This window comes from Sinocyclocheilus rhinocerous, unplaced genomic scaffold (genome assembly GCF_001515625.1).
Source record: "Sinocyclocheilus rhinocerous isolate Xijiao unplaced genomic scaffold, SAMN03320098_v1.1 scaffold19, whole genome shotgun sequence".
In the NCBI taxonomy this organism is placed as follows: domain Eukaryota; kingdom Metazoa; phylum Chordata; class Actinopteri; order Cypriniformes; family Cyprinidae; genus Sinocyclocheilus; species Sinocyclocheilus rhinocerous.
Window position 1 is genome coordinate 2,264,705 of NW_015638975.1, and position 14,553 is coordinate 2,279,257.

The following is a 14,553-nucleotide window of genomic DNA, read 5'->3' on the forward strand; positions in this document are numbered from 1 at the left end:
CAGATAATTGACGGTCCGCGTCGGTTCCGGGTAGTACATTTTTGACATTTCTTGGTTCTGCACGGGCCCGGGTCCAACTTTCAAAATAATAGACGGGTCCGGGTCGGTTCAGTGTAGCACATTTACGGGTCTCTTCGGGTTTGGGTACAAATTTTTGGACCCGTGTAGACCTCTAGCAGGATACAAATGCACACTTCAGAAGATCTCACAGCTGGATTCGACTAAGCTTGCAAGGTTTTTGAAAGCGGTGAACAAGAGGGAGAATGTGAGCACTGTGTGTTCAGTCGCTGCCGTTCTCCACGCCGTCAAAATAAAAGTCCCGCCACGAACGCATCGGCCAAACAGAAAAACTTATCGGCCGATGCCGATATTTGAAAAATGGCAAATATCGTCCGATATATCGGCCTTGGCGATATATCGGTCGACCACTACTGAAAACCTAAACAACTGATAAGCTAAAGAAATCTTAATAATAATCATACCGAATGCTTGTGCAATTAATTTTATTTAATATCACTCCTTATGTAAATCACAATATTCTGCATTATAGTAATTAATTTGAATATCCATTATATACAAAATAAAAGATGGATTAGTTGCATACATATGAAATAAAAATGTGCACCACACACACGTCATTAAATTGATCAAAAGTGACAGTAAAGACAGTAATGTGACAAAAGATTTAAAATAAATGCTGTTCTTTTGAACTTTCTACTCAACACTGAATATTATGTAGCACAACTGGTTTTCAACACTGATAATAATAAGAAAATTTACTTAAGGAATCAAATCATCATATAAAAATTTCTGCAGGATCATGTGACACTTGACACACTGGAGTAATGACAGGAATAAATTACATTTTAAAATATATTCAAATATAAAAGTTACTTCAAAACTCAGTGAACATAAGAGGCATAACGTTCAAAAACATTAATATATATCTAAATAGGGCAACTAAATAGGTGATCTTTCTCAACCACTCAGCTCCATGACTCACAGCACGCTCACAGCATTTCCATTCTATAATTTTCCCTTGAGAAATCTCTGATGAGGTCTAACTGACCCCAAGTAGTCTGACAAGTCACTCTAAGGCATTTGCTCTAATGAAGACATTCAATTCTTCTTTAAGCACTGGTTCTCCTCTCCATCAATGAATGAGGTTCATCCATGACAAGAATAAGTAACAAAGTCAGAAGAAGAAGATGAGCACTGAAATAATGTTTAAACCTTGGAAACGTTTGAGCTTCAACAACAATGGAATGGAGCCACATAAAAAAAACACTTGGAGCGCACAGACTGTGTCGCTTCTTCATAAAACTTTCAGCGTCCTAGAGCTAAAAGCAACCACTACAACACGCCTTCCCTTCACACACGACTGCATGTTCATCCCAGCATGGGTTTCCCCACATAACATTCTTCTCTTTCGCAGCAACCTGACGTTATGTACAGCTATAGCCAAGAGTTCTGGGGAGATCCCTGTGCTGGAGTCTATCAAACATTAAAGGAATCCTTGAGTGTGTAGTGGGCTTGAGACCAGGTCTGTCCAGTCAGGCAGAAAAACACCCTCCCCTGTGCTAGCTGGTGGGTGTGCAAATGGAAAATCCTTAAGTTAGAAAGGAACCTATTATCACGGATTATGCAAGCAGAAACACACCATTAGCTGCTATAAAAATCCATATATTAAGCCTTTTTTCTTAATTTCAATTAGGGCTGCGTTTACAATATTGACGAATCAGTTTTTTTCAACCTTAATTTTGATGAACCAATATCAATTTTCTAAATTCCAAAAACAATCTTTTTGTCTGAGCTGTTGTCTGTGGATCCATGAAAAAAATGTGTCCACCATCCAATAATCACAAAAAACGTTGCGCTTTGCTACTTTTGAAAGGAAACAAAGTCTCAGCTTTCGCATTGTTAATTTGAACACAAACTACAATGAAATATCACAAAAACAATAAATGAAGAGTTTGGTTCCAAAACGCGATAAACGCCATTTTAAAAAAAATTTAGTTTCCGCCAAAATCAGTATTGTATCTGGTCGGTATTGAAAAGTCAATTTTTAATTTTACACAAAATGCGTCATGTTTTCTCCCTTTCTTTCCAAACCGCGACAAACGCCAGTCTCCCTTCTCTGTAGAATGTGATATATCCGCTCAACCAATCACAGCGCACCATTCCACGAACTGTAAACAGTAACAACCAATCACAGCGCACCATTCCACGAACTGTAAACAGTAACAACCAATCACAGCGCACCATTCCACGCACTGTAGACAGTAATGGACAGCTTTGAATAGGCCTACACCCGGCATCCTAGTTTTCCTCATCTACTTTGTACTTTGTGATCAACAAACAAACTTAGGGCTGCACGATAAATCGCATGTGATTGTCATGCGCATCTCGTCAGTAAAGCCGGTTCTGTGAACAGTAAATCTCCATCACGTGCTTTCAGATGTAGCGGCATTTAATACACAGAGCCGTAGATCACTGCTATATCGCATTCATAATCGCAGATGAGTCGCATTCGATTATGAACGCGATATTGCGTAGCTTGTCATTTTTAATTTTACGCAAAATGCGATATCCACTGAGTTATTCTGTCATGTTTTCTCCCTTTCTTTCCAAACCGCGACAAACACCAGTCTCCCTTCTCTGCAGAACGCGATGTATCCGCTCAACCAATCACAGCGCACCATTCCACGCACTCTAGACAGTAATGGACAGCTTTGAATAGGCCTACACCCGGCATCCTAGTTTTCCTCATCTACTTTGTACTTTGTGATCAACAAACAAACTTAGGGCTGCACGATAAATCGCATGTGATTGTCATGCGCATCTCGTCAGTAAAGCCGGTTCTGTGATTAATAGTAAATCTCCATCACGTGCTTTCAGATGGATACACAGAGCCGTAGATCACTGACAAGCTATGCAATATCGCGTTCATAATCGCATATGAATCGCATTCGATTATGAATGAGATATTGCGTAGCTTGTCAGTGTAAGTGTTTTTATTAATGCCATTTATGTTTTTGTTAATACAGCGTATAGGCTATAGCACTAGTCAACAAAGCACAATTGAACTTAAGCACAGTTGTGCTCACTGGACTAAAAACTGGACTATTTTTAGTCCAGTGCCTGTATATAAGATTACTGACCAAGTTCAGAGGCTGTCATATGTGGATTAACCATGTTGTGTATTTTCAACAGTTTCAATATGAAAAATAACTTTTATATTGATTCAATGAATTTATTGCATTTTGGAAAAAAAACAACAAAAAAAAACGTGTCATGGATTTATTGCATTTTGGGAAAAAAATAATAAAATTTTATAATAAATCTTTGAAAATCAAAATCTGGATTTGAATTTTTAATGTTATTATAACCTAAAGATGCTATGTGAAAGTTTGAAACAGAAACTAGTGGTTTTCATCTTGCCACTTTCTTGGTAAAGAAAACACATTTTTACTCAAATTAATCAAAATGGATTTATAGCGTTTTAGAACCAAACTCTTCAAATGGTTTTAACTTCAGGAAAGCTATTCAATGTCTAATGCTCTTTACTGAACTAGAAAAAAATACAATAGAAATAACTAATAAGAAATAACGTCTCGGGTTACTTGTGTAACCATGGTTCCCTGAGGGGGACACGGGTCACGACGAGGCGTTCCCCATAGCGACCCCTAGAGGACGCAGTTCGAAGTTCCACGAAAGGGAACTAGAGAGAGTAGTTTGATAAATAAAAACACTGCATTAAAAACTATTTAGATTTTTACTTGTTAGTAATATCTGATTTATTGTTCACTGAAAAAATCAGTGTAGAAACACATTTCACTCAGAAATTCACAGTAAATTTCACAAAGAAATTGCAAGTAATATTAAATGTGAATTAAACATGAAATTTTGAAGTAATAAGATAGAAATAGTATTATAAAATGTACTCAAATAATTGTTTTATTTGCAACTTTGTAAAAATACTTTACAGTATAGCTATGTCTGAATAAAACTGTCATGAAAATGAGCTTAAATGTACATTGTAGAATGTTGAAAATTATATCATTTAAAAAGTTTATATAAAACTGGATTATATGCACTTTAAATGATTGAACACTACTCGTTTTATTGGAGTGTTTTAACTAAAAATAAACAGCATCTTAACCTTTAACCTTTAATATTATAGTAAAGCACAGCAATGAGAGAGATTGTTTTCATTAAGAAAAACGGACATGCACTGTACCTGATATATGCAAACAAATCAAAACCACATCAAAATCAGAATCAAATCAAGAGGTTGTGAATCGGAATCAAATAGATTTGTGCAATCTGTGTCAATACACAGTCCTTCTTTTCACAATATCACAGAGATATCATTAAAACAAAAGAGTTCAAATCCTTTGATTTGACACACCCTGTGATTTGGTTTGGCTCTAAAATTTGTCATCCTTACATAGACAATGAATTCATGTGTTTTTAATAATGTTTCATGTTCCTACAAGATTGCATCTCCCTCAGGGGTTTCTATACAAAGCTTGTTCTATTGGCGGTACCTTGTTGCTTGGGGAAACATGCCTTTGTGCAGCGTGCACAGATCTCCATATTGATGTTCTAATAAAAAGTTGTTTATCTGCGAACACATTGCCTAAACACGTTCACCGTCTGTGCTCTCCTCTGTTCTCAGAGCTGATGCTAAACAGCTCTGCCAAATAAGCCATAACATTTTCAGTATCATCGAAATAGATCGTTCGGAATACGCGCTCATGCAGCACCATAAAATTCATTGAAATGCAGTGGTCAAAGACTGCTGAGGCCATAGAGAGCACAAAGAGGCTGGCTAAGGTGATGCTCAACAGTTTCAAACTCGGCTCCTTCAAGGTTATTATGCAAAGCAGACAGGCAATAAACATGGTAATTTGGTCTCATGGTCTTGTGAAGAGTGTGGGAGGTTCATTAAAGAGCAGCTGAGCACTGTGGGCTAAACCTATTGGCTTGAGTCAAGATTTGGAGCAAATTATGCTTGTCTCCCTATCCAGCTGTAGGAACCACTGGTGTTTATAGCACAACAGCAGACAAACAGATGCAAAGCACCCTCGAGGAGATAACCTCCAAACTCCCTCACTGCAGAGGCAAGGAACATGGAGGCTTGCGTTCCTAATGTTTGCAGCTCATTAAAATCCTATCTCCCATCTACAGCCCACCTCTAGACATTTTGGACAGGTGAAGAGAGGAAGGTCTTTGACAGACTAAAATTTCTGAGCTGTCAGTATTTTTCTGAAAAAAGGCTTCAACGTTGAGGCGGATGCTCTTTCTGTCTCCTCTAACACCCTAAATCTGTCCCAGCTCTGTAGTTCTGATACTTTGAGAATGCGTCACTGAATCTTTTTATATCGGTCTGAAATTTGAGAATAAACCAACCAAATCTGTATGAATAACCCTGACACCTTGATCTTGATACTGCTGGTTGCAAGTATTCCACTGGATGTCACAAGTTTTCAAGATTGATTTCGAATCATGTTAAATTATGAACTACACCTCATGTTAAATTATGAAATTCAGTTTCTGGGGAAAAAAAACGGCTAGCTACTGACTGTAATTAAAATGACTCTGAAGGACATCCGTAATAATATCAATATATGTACACATTACCATTCAGAATTTGGATTCAGCAAGATTTTTTTTAATTAATACTGTTATATAGCAAGAATGCTATTCTAAAAATGCTATTAAAAAAATGTACAGTATATATTTCAAATAAGTGCTGTTCTTTTGAACTTTCTACTCGTCAAAAAATCCTAAAAAATTTTCAAGATTTATTTTTGGCATTTTTGCCTTTATTAATGATAGGACAGATCAGTACTGACAGGAAGCAAAGTGGGAGAGAGATGGGGTGGGATCGAGAAAGGTCCTCGTGTCAGGATTCGAACTCGGGACGCCTGTAGCACAACGGGACTGCCTGAAAGGCTATCTACCCTGACTTTTAAAAAAAAATTGTTTTAAACATTGGAAATGACAGTAAATGTTTCTTGAGCACCAAATCAGCATATTAGAATTATTACTTTTGATATAAATCAAAAAAGAGACGTCTTTCAAAACATTAAAATCTTACTCACCCCAAACTTTTGAAAGGTAGTGTACGTAGTATGAATAAAACTCAGCTAAAAACAAAAACAAAAAAAAACATAGCTTTGGCCAGAAAAACAACAAACTAACATGTGACATAGTGGAAGACACTGCAGCTAAATGTTAACTAGTCTATTCAAAGCTTAATAATAATAATTAAGATCATTAATAATAAAAAAATAATTGTAGTATTGTTGCAGTGTGCAGTGTCTTGTTGCTAGGCTTTCTACCGTATGTTGTAATGGACTATTTTTCTTATTATTCAAACTAATCTAGATATTACAGTACTTTCAACTTTAATGAAAATTGTATGTCCAAGTATTTATTTATTTAATTATTTTTTTTGCTAAATAGCTGTATAGGTGTATAATAATGAACAGGATTAATGTACAAACAGCCAGTCATTATGGCAAAATAAATCCCTTCAGGGTGTTTCGCACTGGCTCTGGTCAGAGTTTAATTTACAACTCTCTGTACATGATGTCTTATTATTATGTACATCATGCCTTGTCACATTTTGTCTAAAAATATTTCTAAAGAAATTTGTGAAAAATTACATGCTTGTGGCAAAGAATAACTACCTCACAGATTAACTAACATGGACAGCCCAAAACTTTGTGAGTGTTTCCAAGGAACCCATCTGTTGTTCTTAGAGTCTAGTGCGGAGTACAATAATAACAAAGGATTATCAGCATATCCAATGCAAACCACAAGACTAATGAAGACCACAGAGGAACGAGTCTGGCTAACAGAAAGAATCAATCTTGGCATACGTTTTCAAAGCTATCTGGGACAAGTCTATGGAAGCAAATTAGACTCAATAATAATTCACACAAAAGACACGATGCACACATGCGTATCCCAATTCACATGCACGAAAAAAAAAATATATATTCACAAAAACCAATTCACGTGCACAAAATAAGAACATACATTCATTAAATACGCTTCACAAATGCAAAACACAATTCACAGATGTACAACTGTGTACAAAAATTTTGAATATTTAAAATTCACGAGTTCATCATGGACTGTGAAAGTGTGAATCGCCTTGGATTTGTGTGTGTATTTTTGAGACTTTCCCAGTAGCCCCTCACTGCAGAGCACAAGATCCAGGGGGCGTGGTTGGATCCACATCTAGGGGGTGGAGATTGGTAGGTTTAGGGGTGGAGATGGGTGGGTTTAGGGATCAGGGGGTGGAGATGGGTAGGTTTAGGTATATGTAAGGCGGGAGGAGTTGGATCTGGATCCAACCACGCCCCCTGGATCTTGTGTTCTGCAGTAAGGACCATCTCGACTTTCCTGGCAGCGAACTCCTCCCACGCGGGACACTCATACTCTTTAGCCAATCAGATTTGAGCCTGTCGATCGACCAATCATAACCCGCTGTGGGCGTGCCTACCTGGATGTTACGTCATCAGCGCGAGACCACGGTTCAAGTCACGGCAGAGGTTTGTGCAGTTTATTGTTTCATTTCAGATAACTAGCCTTGTAAAGGTGTATTGTTTTATCTTTGCATGCTGAAAACTTGGAAGTAAAATCGGTCGTTTAGACACGTTAACATGACCAGTGTAAGCCAGCGGCCGCTATGAATACAGATAGTGTTGCCAAAAATGCAGCTGTCTTGTGTTAGCCACAATGTCCCGTATATTGGCCAAAATGAAGAAAGAATTCTGCTCATTGCCCAGTTTTTGTTCAGCAACGCTGGGTGGCCAATGTTTAGCTCTCACTTAGCGCTGACCCTGCCCTCATCATCATAGCTTTATATAAAGAAGAATAGACCTCACGAGAACTCCATGTATGAATAACAGTGTTTGTACTTACCATTTGTGCAACAGGATGCATTGTTTAATTCGTACACACTAATTGTTTTCCTTGCATTTTTCAGAATTTAAACACTTTGGCACAACATCTGGATGAGTTACAGGCCTCTTCCTTCACATTAATCTTTATCTCTTTTATGTACTTTACCTTTATTCATTTCTTAATGTAATCAACATTCATTTACTTATTTTTTCACATATTACTGTGATTAACCATTGTTAATGTTTAATCTTGTGTTGGGTTGTAATGTAAAAATCTTTGAGATTGCAATACACAAGATGATGTTGGGAAGCAGCAATTGTATTTGCTTGGTAACAGTTGTGGAATTTATGCTGCTCAGACAAAGACAGACTGATCATAAAAAGGAATGCAGCAAAGATTCTTCAGTAAACTTTATTCAGTTATTTTATAATTTTATCTTATGCTTCCTGCTCTTTCTGTATCTGTATCTCTTGTAAAAGTATAAGAGTTAACAAGCCAAGGAGTTAACTGCTTTGAATATCACACAAATCTGGCACGTCCTGACAGAGAGAGAGAGATAGTGAAGACTGGATCTAAAACATTTGATTAATTAACTTTTCACAGAATGTATTACATGTATTTACCATTCAGCCATGAAATTTATTACTTTAAAAGAATGCTAAAGACTCTAAATGGGACACTATACTAGCAGTGTAAATTCAGTGTAAATGAGGTTTGAATACCCTTTGACTGAAGAACTTCTAGCACAATGTCAAACTGGTATCGAGCCAATCTCAGCTGTAGTTGTGCTGCGGTTGTACTCCCTCATAATAGAGTGGGGGAACAATGACGTCACTTTGTAGGCCGATCGGCTGTTAGCATCGCACTGGTTCCCTCGACAAAAAGCCAATAGGATTTTTCCATAGGCTTTTGGATTATTGCAAAAAATAAGCTCTGTGTTCAATCATAGTTCATGAAACTTACAAGTTTTGTCCATCAAGATAATCTTCACAAAATAATATAACTTTTATGAATTTTGATTACTAAATAAAAGCGCAGAACGTAAAAGCTAAACTTAGGCTATAAACGAACTACAGCACCACGGTTGCTCGCCTTCAACGTCAACACCACCATGCTTCCCACAACTTTTTCAAACTTATTTTTAACACGCTCAGTGAAAAGGATTTAGTCTGTATATGAATTTTAATTCACGCTACATGAACCTTTTCATATAAACTGGAATAAATACAAAACTAGAGCCAAACTAAAACTGAAATGAGACATTAGTAATAAATAGTATAATGAATAAATGAAATAATCATAACTAAAGGACATATGAACGCACGTATTTCTGTACATTTCGAAATAAGGTACATTAAAAGTTTTTTAATAAAAAATGTGTCTCCACGAACTGTTCAATAAAATTATTGAATATATCTGCTGTTATATTAAATAACAGCAGAGTGAGCGAGTTTTTGGATATGGTAAGATTAAACTTATTTTAGTGAATAAAGTACCACATTTCAGCTATTGTTTTGTTAGGGTGGGTACACAAAATGTTATTTTATCTTTGCTTCTAGAAAATCCTCAATATGCTTCGTAACAGCTTCATGTGGCCGTAAACATTTAATTTTAACGTGGCTTTAAGCACTATGCATTGTTAAAGTTTCACTTTCACCACAACTAAGCTGGTAAATGTGGTGTTTACATGGAATAATAATGAGTTTACCGAGTTTACAGAGTCTCCGCATCAGTAGGAAAGCGATAAAACGAGCATCTTCCATCCAAAGACTTGTGTTGCATTTCGGGGCAAAGCAAAAAAAACATTGTTGAATAACAATATAAAATGCGGGAAACTATTAATTGGTTATTCTACAATTAATTGTACTATAAATTATACATTAAGATTGGATAATACTGTAAATTGATAAACTGTTCGGCGTGATGACGTTTACCGTCTCAGACAGCGCCTGTAGTTCCATTTAGCAACTTGTTAGCAACCGTCTTTTTCAAGAAACGTAACAGTTTAAAGAAATCACGAGTGGGGTGTAACTGGTGTGTTTTATGTTGTAGAATAAAACGTGAAAGTATCTTGAGCTTGTGTGAACCACGGATCTTATTTTAGGGGATTTAACCAAACTCCCATTCAAAAAGTTGGGGAGGGCCGCAGCACTGAGCTTACACTGGTCATGTTAACGAGTGTGTCTAAACAACCGATTTTACTTCCAAGTTTTAAGTAAGCATGCAAAGATAAAACAATACACCACAAGGCTAGTTAACTGAAATGAAACGATCAACTGGACAAAACTCTACTCTGCTGAACCGTGACTTGAACCGTGGTCTCGCACTGATGACATAACATCCAGGTAGGCACGCCCACAGCGGGTTATGATTGGTCGATCGACAGGCTCAAATCTGATTGGCTAAAGAGTACGAGTGTCCCGTGTGGGAGGAGTTCGCTACCAGGAAAGTCTCAAAAATACACATACAAATCCAAGGCGATTCACACATTCACAGTCCATGATGAACTCGTGAATTTTAAACATTCCACATTTTTGTATATATTTGTACATCTGTGAATTGGGTTTTGCAGTTGTGAAACGTATTTTATGAATATTTATTCTTATTTCGTGCACGTGAATTGGGTTTCATGCATGTGAATTGGGATGCGCATGTGTGCATCGTGTCTTTTGCGTGAATTAATCTAATCTGCTTCCATACTTCCAGTCTATTGAAGTAACAGCTCATAACGTAAGGCAAAGGGACTGCTGGCATATGGAATCTTATCAAAGGCATTTTCTTTAAACTGTCTTGAGAATATGTTTCCGTGATGTGACTCCTCAATGAATGGTTTCTCTCTCATTGCTCTGTTTCTGCCTGTTTTTTCTTTTGTTCATTCTATTTGATTTATCCCATTTCCTCTGAGCAGAACCCTCTGTACACAGTGCTGAAAAGAAACCAAAGGAAAACTCACCTGTCTGTCCAGCTTCTGTTGTCGCAGGTTCGTGCCCTCATCATCCAAGGTGCTGCAAGAGGACAAAACAAGATTAATGGGGAAACCTCACAAAAAAGATGTGCCACAGCGAGAGTTGCGCCAACAGAGATACGATTCAAACTTACTATTGGTCCTTTTGTGTATACAAAGATAGTCCAGTGCCAAGAGAAGCATACAGTAAAAGAAAAATATAACCTATCAATGATTTAAGCAAAGGCGATCTTTACAGATGTAATTCCTTACTGTTCATGTCCTTCACTAAAAATTCTGCTGCATAGGATATGACATAAGTCTTCAGTATTAAACATATCTTAGCTCATGCATTATTGAAAAAGCAACTGTATTATCATATAAATAAATCACAACCATCGCTCTCTATTTACTGGTCACTAAACCTAAAATATGGGCAAAACAGTATATAAATAGTGCATATACGCATCAGACAGTGCTGCTGTGTTGATCATGCCTATGACTCATTGTGCTCTTTCAGGTCCTGTGAGGAGGGAGGTCTTTGGTGAGGCCTTTGTGCTCTGCCTGTCCCTCCTCTCGTTCTCTTTAATCAGCTATGACACATTCACTCCAGACCTCCTCACGCATTTCTGCCACCTGTTATTGCGGAGCCAAAAGCTGTGTTAATTAAATGGCAATAGAGGGCTTCCTCTGTGGCTGTGGTGGGTCATGCGGAGAGAAGAAGTGTGACAGATCAAGGGTGGTGTGGAAAAGGATTTGTGCTCTGTAATCTGTAAAGCACAACCAGGGTGCTGGTTTTAACATTTGATAGGAACTAATTTTACAATCAGTCAGAGTATTGATATTACAAACAATTACAAACACCGTAAAGAAATCAAGAATTCTGCTATCCGTGTTGATTTGGATAATCTCTGGATGTCATTAGACAATAAAAAAAATTGTTTAAAAAATTTACAGCAGTTTAGGTTCACAACACCACAGGCATTCACTCATTTCCTTGACATTATGAAACACAAACAAACATGCTAATCAGACGCTCACATTTTCATAAATATCTAGACAAATAGATATATATACAGTTGAAATTATAATTTTTTTTAAATAATTTGTATGAAGGAGTCACTGAGTGAGTTTACATGTACCCTCATTATACGACTACAATGGGATTTTGTCAATATTAAATAATAATAAACTTTACCTCATGTAAATGCAATACTTCGATCAAAACAATGCGATTAAGCTCATCGTCGTAGCAAACAATCATATTAAAATGTTTGTGCCGTATGCCGGTTTTAATCGCAATAAACGGGTACATAAACACCTTAAATACATTATAACAGCTCTAACCAAAGTGCAAATTTGAATGATGCATTGTGATGATATAACTATCAAAGGTTTGCTATATTAACCCTACAGTTGATAGCTAAGTCTTTGCCTTAATGCCTGCTTCACATCGCAAGCAACAGCAGAGTGTGAGCAGTGCATATTTTGTCTCTACCTATATTAATGAATAACTGTTCACATCGGAAGGGTGACGGAAAAACCTCTTTCATTAACATAAGCAGCGACAAAATATGTGCTGCTCACACTATGCTGTCACTTGCAATGTGAAACAGGTGTAACAGACATAGCTGAATTATTGTCATTTAGGAATAAGATTGTGTCGACGTTTCAATGAGTATCGCAATCTTTTAACGATTAATCGTGCAGCTCTAAAAGACAGACGAACGGACAGAAAGACAGACATACAGTTACAAAATATTTCTAACCAAACCAGTACTAACCAGCCTGGACCAACACAGAAATTCATGTTGCTCTAAGCTTGTCTTTTCAGGAGGATTATACTAGTGTCTCTTTCTCCCTCTCTCGCTCGGATGGATATTCCAGTGCCTAGCTGCAAAGAACTCAGAATCTCTACTTTCCTATTTAAACCTGAGAAATCTCACTCTCTATGGACTGCCAACACTGACACCATTTTTATCACACATGCACATGGGCACGAAGATACAAGCCCACGAACACACACTCATTCAGAAATACAGACACCTATTCGGTAGCTCACACACTTACTCAAACCTCAGGATACAGAAAAAGCAATGCTTATTTGCACACATTCGTGAACTCCCTTCTAAAGCTAAAATACATAAATGCACACAAGCACAAAGCGAAGTGCCTAATGTTAGCAGGCAAGGGTGTCAGTTCCCATCAGATTGGCAGATAATGACATAAACAGAGCAGTTATATGAGGGTCAACAAGGAATGAGAGATAAATTGTTATGTTCTGACAGCTGCCTGCAATGGGCGGTAGAATTTCTCTCCCTCACCATCAAGCTTCACTGATGACAGTGACAATTCACTTTGTGTGTCATTATGTGTGTGTGTGTGTGTGTGTGTGTGTGTGCATGTAGGTGTTTAACTGTATGTGTGTATAATGGAATCTGAAAATAACATTTGCTGATTTGCATGCTGTACTTTTACCTGCAAATTTTCATTCATCAAAACAAAATACAAAGCAAAAATGTCAAAAAAAAAATCTTAAAATAGGATTTACTCAAGAAGCAAAATTGCATAAGACATCAGACAAGGCCCGTTTTTAGAGAATATATCTTAAATTAAGTTCACCTTTCTTCTGCTTCTTTTATATTGCATGGAGAAAAAAAGATTTTGAGAGTGAGTGATAACAGAATACTTTTTTTCTTTTCTTTACGCAGTAGGGATGATTGCGTATTTCTTTACACTACTCTACTGCACAGATCAAGAATGAAGGTCAGTCACACTTTTGAGATGGCTTTAAAGAATTTCTATAGAGTTATGCAAGTCTTTCCTTCTTGGCGCCACATTTTTCCGCATGTTTTTTAGTTCTTTCCGCCTGCAATGAAACTCTTATTTTGATTCCGTCCTGTGGTGGGTCATGCGGAGAGAAGAAGTGTGACAGATCAAGGGTGGTGTGGAAAAGGATTTGTGCTCTGTAATCTGTAAAGCACAACCAGGGTGCTGGTTTTAACATTTGATAGGAACTAATTTTACAATCAGTCAGAGTATTGATATTACAAACAATTACAAACACCGTAAAGAAATCAAGAATTCTGCTATCCGTGTTGATTTGGATAATCTCTGGATGTCATTAGACAATAAAAAAAATTGTTTAAAAAATTTACAGCAGTTTAGGTTCACAACACCACAGGCATTCACTCATTTCCTTGACATTATGAAACACAAACAAACATGCTAATCAGACGCTCACATTTTCATAAATATCTAGACAAATAGATGAAATGACAGACAGAACAATAGATAGGCTGATTAATAGAACGATAAATTAAAAAAAAAGATCATTTTGACAGAATGTTCATATATATATATATATATATATATAGAAATAAGAATGTTTTTTCTAAATATTTTCCAAATATTTTTAGTTATTCAAAAGCTTAAAAATGAAAATAAATGAATTAATGAATTAATTGATAATATCTATCTTTTCCAGACTTTTGTGATATTCAAAACTAAATAACTAAGTGACTAACAAACTAATAACTAAATAAATAAATCATTAAATTAATAAATCAATATTTTCTAGTTTTTAATGTAATTCAAAAGCATAAAAAATCAAATAAATAAATAAATAATAGCTAAAACCTCTAAATATTTTATCTATCCATCTATCTATCTATCTATCTATC

The 14,553-nt window shown here is 36.6% G+C and overlaps 1 protein-coding gene across 2 annotated transcripts in view; it reads right to left on the bottom strand.

Moving 5' to 3' along the window:
- LOC107750543 (tubby protein homolog) overlaps positions 1-14,553 on the bottom strand; it is a 117,420-nt gene that overhangs the window by 24,860 nt on the left and 78,007 nt on the right. For both annotated transcript variants that reach the window (XM_016565977.1, XM_016565978.1), the window contains exon 2: positions 10,880-10,931. In XM_016565977.1, coding sequence (XP_016421463.1) covers positions 10,880-10,931 — 52 coding nt within the window. The remainder of the gene's footprint in view (positions 1-10,879; positions 10,932-14,553) is intronic.